Here is an 11,410-nt window from a genome sequence, read left to right as displayed (position 1 = left end):
TGTTCTTCATTTTTCTCCTCAGCACTTTCTTGATTTCTCTGAAAAAAAGACAGAGATATGACCAAGGCACTTCTTCTCACAAGAGATGCTATGGGGGAGAATGGCATTATATCTACCTTATATTTACAATACTGAATTGTCAAAGCTTTTGACTCTTGGCAGAAAAAAATGTTGGTTTAGACATATTTTTCAACTTGGAAAAAGATGTTGTAAACTTGCAAAATAGATAGTCTATCCCATCAGATACTTTTAAAATGGAAGCTGTCTTGGCTCCCCATTTACGGTAACTTCTCATTTGGAAGTTTCAGCTAACTCGAATAAAAATGTTAACTTAAAAAATAAAATCATTAAAACTGGAAGTATTTTGAAATTATGAATAAAGTAACAGATTGATTCTTTTCAGTGCACACTAACATATGTATGAGTTTGACTTTCTGCTGTGTCCAGGATAAGATGTTTTAAAAGGCTCCCAAATGCTTTCCCACACAAGGAACACTATTATTTGCTTGGCTTTCATTACAACAGCATTGCTAATGACCAGAACTATAAACAATGTTTACATAATTATTTTAATGAAAATTTCAAAATAATTTAATATTTCTCCTAATCTTTCTGTGTTTCTCCCATCTGTATTTCGAAAAGCACAAAAAATAAATAGCGAGTGAATGTTGACAAACAGAAAACAAAAGCCTGGCAGCCCTCTGTAAAGCTAAGAGAGATAATCTTTTAATAATCTACCTGGAGTGTTAGTCTTTATATTTAGTTTGTCTCTATCCGCAGACATGGCTGCTGCTCATGTGGTGTTTTCATTGGAGCTGGAAGGATTACCAGTAGACCATCTGTTCAGTCGGTGAGAAAAAACATGATTGACAGGTGCCACTGACCTAAGACAGTCATCTCCATTTGGTGCTGCCCGTAGAGTGTAACTGCATGCTGAGTTGCTTCTTCCTTCAAGTTGTAAATGAAATACATTCACCCTGAGGTGATAAAATGTGTTTCATAATTGTTACAGCATTTTTCTCTGACATGTATTCAAGCACTATGTGCCGTTCTTCCTCCTTTTCAATTTACTAAAACCTACGAAGTCGTAAATCTAATCTCTAAGCTGGCACAATGCTGAGGGGATCAGGCACCACAGATACTTGAGGGCCGATAATCCTGTTTGTCTCCAGAACTGTGGAGGCTGCGGGAAGAACTGGAAAGGTGCAAGAGGCCCTGACATTTGCCCATCAGTGTAAGGACGAGCCATCTCAATGTTGTTGTCATTCAGCCCAATGTCTGGGATTTGGTTTTGTTTCATCGTTAAATAAAAGTGGTGTTTTTCCAAGAAAGGTCATCGTAAAATTGGATTCAGGAACAGCCTTTTCATTTCTCGATGTGGAGGCAAGTTTTTCTCTACTTCAGGACTCACAGCTACCATGCAGACAACTGTCAAGCAAAGGAGACCCTCCAAAATGAAGATGAAGAGGATATTAAAGCAGCACAGTGGATTTTCAAGGTAAGACAAAATCCAGGATTATCCACATGTCCTGAAGGAGAGGGGGAATGGTGTATCTGGAAAGAAGCAGAAAGAAAGTGTTAATGTCATGTATAACAGCCATAGACTATTTGTCACCAAGACATCAGTATTCATGTAGTTTTCCTTTATTCCTGAGCCTCATCCTCTGCCCTCTGTTCCTCAGCATGTTGCAACCACAGTGACAAAGGAGGTGGTGATCCTCCTTCCTGCTAAGTGTCTGCTTTCAAACAACATCTTAAACACATCCATCTAACTCATAAAAATGATTTATACTTTGTGGAGCTAATCTATCGTTAAAAGGGTGAGGGAAAACATGTTGCTTCATGGTGTTTAGGCACTGAAGAGGTCTGCATTTTTCACTGATGCTACCTCAGATGATTTTTATTGGTAATTAACAAAAGAAGATATCCCAAAGAAATCAAACACAGCATAATACTAAAATCTGTTAGGGTGTTACAGTAAATCCCCTTTAGTGAACCTGAAGAGCTGGACCATTTTCCTTAATTAAAAACAACAGTCATGTATCCTCTAGATTTTGTCAAAAGCCTGAAAGCTGCCTGAGGGTTGAACCAATGTTATTTATGGTGAGCAGCACACTCCTGTGCAGTTCAACAGAGCAAGAGAGGCAGATGCAAGAAACCCTATCTTATTAAAACTTTGGTGCAGAAGCAGTGCACCCTGGTGCATGGTAGGGAAGAGACTGTGATAGTAATGTCAGGCACTCTTGGAACCACAAAGTCTGGGGTTTTTTCAGACTAACAGCACCAGAGTGGAGAGGAACTAAGGCAGCCAGTCAACGTTGTTGGCAGGGTTGGTGAAAGCCAAGACTGGTGAAGAAGCCATTCCCCATTCCACACCTGCCCTACAGACATTCAAGTTAAAGCAAGAATTGGCTTCTCCATCCCATCTCCTTAGCCAATGCATGTCCATTTCCAGGAGGCCATTTCATGTGAATTACAGGAATACACTCATCAGAAATCCTAAATGACTTTCACTGCTTTTGCCGAGAGGAAATACTCAGCCTGCTTTGCCACTATCAGGAAACTGTTTCTGATAATGAACCAAGTACACTCCTTTCAGAATTTCATGTCATTCTGTCTCATTATCTGTCCATTTAGCACATGAGCCTGGGGACTTCTTGGCCCTTATGAAGGCAGAGGGGGTTTTGTCACAGGCACAGTGTCTCCTGAATTTAACCCATGGTAGTCATACCTTCTGAAACCCATATACTGAGGAGTTCTTCACAGCTCACATCCCTAGTCATTTCTCGTTTAGCCATCCTATTATTCATCCCAGGTGAATCGTTCCTTTCAGCTTGGTGATCGCTTTTACGCCTCTCACCTGAAATTGTAGTTTGTTGCCAAGTCTCTGAGAACATAGTGCACAGGACTGGGTCAGGGACCTCACAGAGGACAACATATTATTTCTCTGCTCTGTGAAAGGATTTATCCACCGAGGGACCTAAATGACACTGCGAGGTTCAGGGCCACTTACTGTCCACAGTTCCTTAGACAGCACTACTGCCAGCTTCCCTTCTCCTGCTGGCTATCTGTCCCATTTACTTTGTTCTGTGCTTATGTTTCTAACTGCTGCAGCTCCGCTGGTGTGGCTGTCATCTCTGGTAGCAGGGTCAGCCCAGGAGGTGCTCTGTAACCGCTTCATGAGCTCAGCTGAGGCAAAATTGCTGTCATGTGGAAGCTCTTGTATTAGGCTACATGCTCTGGGGGAACATGTCTCCAGAACTTTATAAACCATATCAGCAAATGGACCTTTCACATATGTAATGTAAGCAATGTTACTAGTAGTTAATGAGTCTACAAGGACTGTGTTAGTGAAAGGAAGTTAGAAAACTTACCGGTCTAGCAATGTGTATGGCCCTAAGGCTGGGGAATTAAAATGAACTGCAGGCTTTACTTCACATAGGAAAAAAATACTTTTAACTGATAGAGAACAAAGGCACAGAGGCTTTATATGATTTCCCAGGACTTAGGAAATCAACTTGAAGTTTGTAAGGTTCAACACCAGTTTGTCACTTACACCCGCAGAATAGACAAGATCACATCAGAACTTTTTCTTCTGGTGACATTGAAGCCTTCAGAAAGTTCAGATTCTGGTACAATGTTTCTATATGTGACACTGATCACTATAGACAAACTATGTCCTTAGACCCATAAATTTGTTTGACTGGCAGGGATTTGATCAGACTGATTCCCCAGTCCTCCTTAATTTCCACGTTCCCTTCCACCTTAGGTGAGGTTTTGAATTTGATGCTTCTGAATGTGAGCAGTGGCTGTTTTGAGAGCAAGTTGCCAGCTAATTCAACATGCCAAATAGTAAAAAAGTTGAAATATTAAATAAATTTGGATTAAAAAAAAAAAAACCAAAACCAAGTCTTTTAACAGAACACTTGAATTAGGTTTATTTATTCTTGAACATGCTTTCAAAGAGAAACTGAATTACAAGAGAAATGTTTTTGAAAAGTGGTAGGCAGAGTTTAAAGGCCTTTTAAATTCTCCTAATGACATTTAAATTAACTCAGTGAGTTGTTTATTTCTAATCTCCATTTGCATTACTTAAAAAGCCTTTCCCTCTGATATGTTTGCATCTTGGTTTATAAAAGTGTTAAAAAGCAAAAGTGAATAAACTTTTTACGAGTCTCAACACAAAGATGCAAGAACTTACTTAACCCAGAGCTAACAGACACATTCTCATGTGCTCCTAATGTACTTTGTGCCAGTTAACAAAATAAACACCCCAGAAACATTACACTGCGCAGAGAGATAGTGAGAGGTTGCAAATAGATCAGAGTATTTTCCTAATGACAAAATTTGGCCGAAGTCCCATTACAAAGAGCTTATTGCCATTGCTTTCTCAGAAGAGAATGACAACGTTCTCCACAGAGATGCCACATTTTAGTTCATGTCCAGGTTACATCTGGATAGGACACATTTCAATTCTATAACATAATTATGATTTCTAAACATAAAGGCTCAAGATTGGGTTGGGTTTATATGAATAATACACCTACAGACAACAAGTGACTGAGCAAGCACACAACAACAGCGTCATGGCTCTGAGGGCACTAATAAGCCTTAACGGTCCTCACCAGCCTCACCTGAGGCCTCACACCGCACCCATGGGTCCAGCAGCTCTTTTTAAGCTCCGTCCTGAGGGTCTGCTCCCTGCCTAAGCTGTGTTGAAGGAGTGCTGGCCTCCAGCTGAGTAACAGCCATGCCCCATTTGGTGATGGAGCCACCTGGTTGAGACCTTAACCCACACCCTGGGCTGACTTCCTAGCTTGATCTTGGCTGTCCCTTGTCAGTGTAGGCTTGCCTGGTGACTGTGGGACTTGATCTGGGGGTTGACTTCCACCCTGCAGTGATATTGCTTTATGATCCAGACCTTGATTGGACCAGACTATCTCCATGTCTGTCCTGCTTGCTTTGCTCAAGTACTGTGGGATGGGCTGTGGCTGGTGAGGCTGCTGGCTGTGGGATCCCCTTGGATCCCTGCACCTTCCCTGAGGAAGCAGCCCTGCTCTTGCTGCTTTCTGGCAAGCAGAATCCTTTCCAGACCCTACTGAGATTTGTCTTACCTAGAAGGGCTTGCTTTCCTCTGTTCCCCAAGGCATGGAGCAGAGAGAAAAGCATAGTGTGAAATGAGAAGGTGTGTGCTAAGAGAGCAACTATAAGCCTCCTTCACGATCAAGGCTGAGGCCTAAGGAGACCCCAGTTACACCAGCATTGCCTTTCTGCTTGCCAAGTCCTACCTGTTTGAGTTCTGTGTGGGAGACCAGGCAGAAACTGAAATGGCCACAAGCACGCTCTCGGGGGGAACAGCCCAAGGGAAGTATGGCGTCCTTTTTCCTTCATCTAGCTGATCTGAGCTCCACAGAAATCCTTTGGGTTTGGAGATGTCAGACAGCATCCCATGACCTGCATGTGATGTGGAAGTCACTCGTGACCACGCATAGCTTACCTAAATTATTCGGCAACTGCTATGAATCATTATTTGTTTGATAAAATAAGGATCCGTTCACAAACAACTCCAGAAAGGTCAAAAGTCATAAAAGGTGTTATTTGTAAAGGACAACATGCCAGTTGAATGATTGTACTGCTTTGCCAAGTACTCTGGTGTCTTCAGGTGATGAGTGCTGTCAGTCATTTATTACTATTAACAGTCCCTCTGAAGTCAGATATCATCTTTATCCTTTATAAGAGTAGGAAAAGTCCTGATATTAGTAAATATACTCACCCTCTTCAGTCATTATAATCTCTCCCAAGTACATTGTCATGTCAGGAGTGTTTATTTGGTGAAGTCTGTTTTTCATACTTAGTCACGGTAGCATTTGTATGTCTTAAAGCTTGTGATTGTGTCATAAAGTGTTAGGAACAAACCAAGCAGTAATTTATACCAAGAACACATTCTTTCTGTTCTTTTGAACAGGTGTTGTGCTTAGTTAAATAGACTGAAACACAGTTTAATAGTCACATTTTATCTAATTCTTATGTTTGAGATGGGCAGGGGATGCAAACTGTATGGCTGTGGATTGAATCACTTAGCTAACATTCTTTGTCTTTCCCAAAGTAGTTATTCTTACATAGCAGATGTAAAATTTGAGACATGTTTGATTTATGCTCCTGTTTTATTCAAGAGCAATGTTTCAAAGGGAGACAAAATTCTGGGAGAGAAATAGGAGTATTACAGGGTATTTAGGTCCACCAAATTATGAGCATCTAGTCTTATTGACAACTTCTTTGATAATACAGTATACTTTTAGGTAGAGAAAAGAGTGGGTGCTGAATAGTTATAGATTAAGATGATGAGGTAAAATCATATGAAATTGGTTTTAAAGGTAAGCAAAATTATTTCTAGCACAAGCTTGAGAACATCATCTCTCTGTGGTCTTCTGTGCTGGTTAATTTTGTTGTCTTGACATGTATCCTTTATAATAAGGGTTTATCTTGTCCCCGAAGTGTTTTTACTAGTTAAGAAAGGGCTACTCCTGCATATTTTTAGAGACTGCATCAATCCTAAAGTATCAATCCTTTTGAGACCTGCAGTGTCCACCAAAATATTGGGGCACATCTCGTCAGCAGACCTATTAGGAGGATTAAGGCCTGTCAGCCGCCAACCCTGCAAGAGGGGTCAGGTAGAAACTGTAAGTAGTTTCTCTTGTTGGCAAGAGAATTCCTCCAAGGAAAAACTTGTTTCATTAATTGCTGCTTTCATAAGTCACAAAGTACTCCTGGGGCACAGGAGGCAGTATTCCGGGCTTACTCCATACCCAGGTCTTTAGCACTTATTAGGGTCAGGTTATCCATGCTGTGAAAAAGACTGTATTAGTCATTTGGGGGGTTAGAGTCCTCCCTTTCATCTGGTCATCTGAAGTGGGAGATCTGTTAGCTTAACTATAGTACTTGTAACTATGATGCAGACATTTTGTCTTTGAACGATTTATGTTCATCAGGGTACGAATCTGCTGGTCGGGTAAAGCTCCTACAATTTTCTGTATTGGGGGAGGGAAGTAAAACAAACCAATAAGTTGAAAGTAAAAATTGCAGGACTGGAATCCAAAATAAACATTAATAGCTATTAAATTATTATTCTCATAGCTGAAACCAGCATGATCCACAACAGGCCATGGTCACCCCAGTGACTGGCATCACTGCATGCTGCATTTAGGTGTGCTGGTGTCCCCCAGAGCCCATGTGTCTGAGCTGGGGACTGGGTGTGTGTGTATGTATGAGCAGAACTGACTACATAAGAACGGCATTCAAAAAAACACCATTTCAGAGAGGTGGCGATCAGTAGAAACACCAAATTATGTTATAGATAGGCCTCTCCTTTCCTTTGTGAATCACGGACCCGGACACGCTCCTGAAATTACACCTCCCTGTCCTGACACAGGACAGAGGAGTGGTTTCTCATTTGACAGCCCAGCACTTACTGCTGTTGCCCAAATTATGGGAAGTCCAGGTTCAAAACCTTCCCCTGAGGTGACTTGAAACCACACACACCACAAGAATAACCTAACTACTTACTGCAATGTGTCTGTGAGAAGGATAGCAGGCGTCCCTTCCTTCCCTTGTGTTGAAAGCATTCTTTGTTGTATAATAATTTAATATTCCTTATATAGAGGGGGTGGCAATGCTTTACTGTGTTTAAGGCACTTAGCACACAAGAATCTGAGATTCAGTGAGAAGTACTTCCATTTTCCCTTTTAACAGGTGTTCAGTGAGGCCCAGACCAAAATCCAGAGGGAGGTCCCTTGCAGCTAGATTGGAAAGTCATCCTCCTTCCCCTCCATCTGGTTAGCCAGGTCCAAGCCAGGGAGGGCAGTTCTTGAAAGCTGAGGCTGACAGACCACCTCCAGTGGCTAGGCCACCAGCCTGGGAGATAAACCCATGCAAATTCAGAGTGGAAGAAGGATCTGAACCTGTATCTCCTGTATCTCCAACAAATATGCTAACAGCAGCATTCCGACATGTAGGTCTGTGGGTGGGGGCTGGGTGGTATCTGGGGCTGTGGCTCCCAAATGAAGGGTGATGCACATACAGTGCCAAATCTGTCCCACAACTTCCTTTGAAAGATGCAGCATAAATGCTGTTTCCTGCGATTGAGGGTTTCCTCTGTCGCTGTGAGGCAGCTCCCCATGCAGTATGTTGGCGGTTTTTGGATGGCATGTTTAGATGCCAGCTCTGACCAGGCAGGATGACGGAGTAGGGGCTGGTGCCTAATTCAGCTCTGTGCGTCCTGCTGGGAGCCGTGGAGAAGCACAATGTGCTGTGACTGGGGCACCCTTTAGCAGGCCTAGCCCTGAAAGACATGCAACAAGCCACTGGCTTAGCTAATATCATTGGATAGGACTCATTTTCACCACTTGCTTGCTACCCCTGGGCAGCCTTGCAGAGACCTTTCATGTTTGCTTTGGGGTTTTCTTCTCCCCATGACTCCTCTGAATGTCCTTAGTATACTAGTCTGCTCCAGGCAGCTCAAACCATTAAATGTAACTCCTTTACAAAATAATATGCTTTAATCTTCAGCGTAATTCATGAATGTAAGAACAGATGAATGCGGCTTATGCAGGAATTATTCTATCAATCAGGCAGAAAAAGTTGTTTGATTTTTTACTGTGGGGGTGGTTGAACAGTGGGACAGGTTGTCCAGACAGGCTGTGAAGATTCCATCCTCAGAAGTATTCAAACCCTGCTCGGCACGATCCTAGGAAGCTTGAGAGCAGGAGGTTGGACTAGACGATCTGCAGAGGCCCCTTCCAACCTCAACTATTCTGTGAAACAAAGAGCTCTTTACAGTGTCTTTCTTTTTCAACTGTTCTGTAATTACATGGCATAATAATTTTTTTTTAATTCATAAAAGATTTTTCTTTTGCATCCAGAAACTCTGTTCTGAGAATAGCTAGCTGTATTGCTCAGTGTTGTCTATGAGACAATAATAGCTGCACAGACAGCAATCAGAGGGCGGTCTTTTGTAAAAGTTGTCAAAATAATAATGTACTACACATTAATGGGTGGATTACTTGCATATTAATGGTGTGCAAATTTTCTAGTCCTCAGAGATAATTTGTACTAATTTGCAATCAAGTGTTTTTCCAATTTAGTGATTTCCATATTTTACCTTTGAAATAGCCCTAAAACTTCCTTTTTAGCTGTGCACCTTTGAAATGGAAAAATGCAGAATCCTGGGCTGATTAGGATATTACTGTCAGAAAGAATTTAATGAATACAAAAACCAAAAGATAAACTGTTTTCACACTAGTTCCAGAAATTTTTCAGCAAAACAATCCTAGACTGACCTGAACTACAGAGACTGTTTTCATTAATATAAGATGACCTTCTTTAAGTGGAACAAAATGTCATGCTGGTTAATAAATAACCCACTCAGTCTAAATCAACTAATTTAAAATATGGGTAACTTCAGATTTACAAATATATTAATTTAGGATATCCTTCCACCAGCAAGAATCAACAGTTTAGATAAAGGATACTAGGGAAAAACAACAACTCTTTCTCCCTGGAAGACCATGGAGACCTTCTTGAAAAGGCAGCTAGTTTGGCTGTCTGTGAGTCAGGAGATACGTACGCCTTGATACATCTCGCACACCCAGACTGATGAAAGTAAATGATTTCCAGTAAAATACAAAACTAAAATGAGATACAACACCAGCCCCAGAGTGATAAGAGATAATACAGTTAGTATTGCTCTGATTTATGGTTTCTCCTAAAGGCCATCATGTGGTAGAGATCACCTGAGCACAGTATTCCAGTCACACACTATTTTATTTCCAATACACCTCATGCTGGTGTATTGGAAGATGAATTGTGGTGTGGCTTTTTTCAGCTCAAATTTCTCAGGGATTTCTGAGTGCCAGAGGAATCTCTAAGTGCCAGAATAAGTCATGCCTGGATTGCAGGTATCAGCCAGTCCACTCTAATTAGCAAATACTTCCAGTGACCAGGAGAACAATATGGGGTGCAGTATCATCAAAGCCAGTTCTGGGTGGGAGCTTGAAAGTGTCATCTGACCTTTGCTGCTATGATTAGCCATCCCCAAGCTCTTCCTGGCATGGGTTTACCTCGCCTGCTCTTTAAAACCCCGCTAACGCAGACCCCACAGTCTAGGCAGCCTGCTCGAGTGCTTCACCATCCTACCATTAAAACCCTATATTTAACCTAAATATCCCTGCCTGCAGTTTAAATCCGTTACTCCTTGCTATATATGTAGTGAGCATGAAGAGTAATTTACTCCTTCCCCTTGCCTGTTTGCACACAACGCATGCTACCTGACATGCATTTCCCATGAGTGGTGCAAAGACACGGAAGTCATGAATCACATACAGGCTTTTTCACAGCAATTTCTTTCCACAAAAATTTCAAAGACTCTAGGGGAAAATAAATGTTTCTTTCAAGCCATTTAGAGCTTACTCAGTCCTACGTTTTGCTGGCCCCTTCTGTGCAATAACAGGACAGCTTTTTACTCCTGTTTATTTGCATCTCTATAATCCAGTCAAAAGAAAGATGCAAAAAGAGATCAGAAAATCCTACCACAAATATCTTAATTTCAAAGCCCAGCTCCAGGTTGCTAGGTGACGGCTAGGCGCATCCTCCTGAGAGCAGGTCAAAGTCAAAGTCCCACCAAGCCAGGAAATGCAAGGGAGAGACCATTGCTCTTCTCCCAGAGGCCACACAGAGAATGAAAGCACCTGTTTTCAGGTTTATGTACAAGTTTATGTACAAGATAAGTAACTGTATGTTTCATCACAAGCATTAAAACTTAACTCTGAGGCAGGCAGAATGTTATTTTTCCATCAGCCACATCCAAAAGGTGTGCTGAAGGGTAACACTTGGGAAATGGCAAGGACCTGTGCGCAGGTGAACTGGTGAAGCCTGGCTCGCAGTGGGTCTGTGCCTGCTTACTGACTGATCTTCATGTCTGAGAAGGCTTGGCCTTTCCCACAGCCCATCCCTGTGCTGGGCACTGATTCCAATGAAACTTTCAGGAACTTAGGTGTTGAGATGTTTAACTTAACAGATCTTCAGTCTACCACCAGATGTGGTTGGAAACAGCTCAGGCTGATTGTCCTCAGTATTATACTTCTAGTGTTATTCTCAAAACAAAGCTAATCTAAAATACCATATCAACTGTTAAAGCTAAGAACAGACTGCAACAAATCAGGAGCTGCCCAGTGACGCCATCCAAGCAGCAGCTGATGATCTTACAAAATGTGACATCAGTTTTCCTGGTTCACTGTTGCAGGTGCTTTATTACACTCACAAGAGGGATGAAAATTATTCTCAGGAGTCTCGAGATGTCAGGTGTAGGCTGATGAATTCATACAAAAAAAGGGGAAGGGTTCAACTTTGTTTTGTT

General features: G+C 41.8%; 1 protein-coding gene across 2 annotated transcripts in view; it reads left to right on the top strand.

The window, feature by feature from the left end:
• Positions 1-1,375: 1,375 nt before the first annotated feature.
• RGS20 (regulator of G protein signaling 20) overlaps positions 1,376-11,410 on the top strand; it is a 40,850-nt gene continuing 30,815 nt past the window's right edge. Inside the window, exons 1-2 of one of the 2 annotated variants that reach the window (XM_059815475.1) lie at positions 1,376-1,498; positions 3,822-3,824. In XM_059815475.1, coding sequence (XP_059671458.1) covers positions 1,376-1,498; positions 3,822-3,824 — 126 coding nt within the window. The remainder of the gene's footprint in view (positions 1,499-3,821; positions 3,825-11,410) is intronic. The other variant, XM_059815476.1, reaches the window with a different exon arrangement.

The sequence above is a fragment of the Gavia stellata genome, chromosome 3 (genome assembly GCF_030936135.1).
Source record: "Gavia stellata isolate bGavSte3 chromosome 3, bGavSte3.hap2, whole genome shotgun sequence".
Classification (NCBI taxonomy): Eukaryota; Metazoa; Chordata; class Aves; order Gaviiformes; family Gaviidae; genus Gavia; species Gavia stellata.
This window is presented reverse-complemented; position numbering and strand designations above follow the sequence as displayed.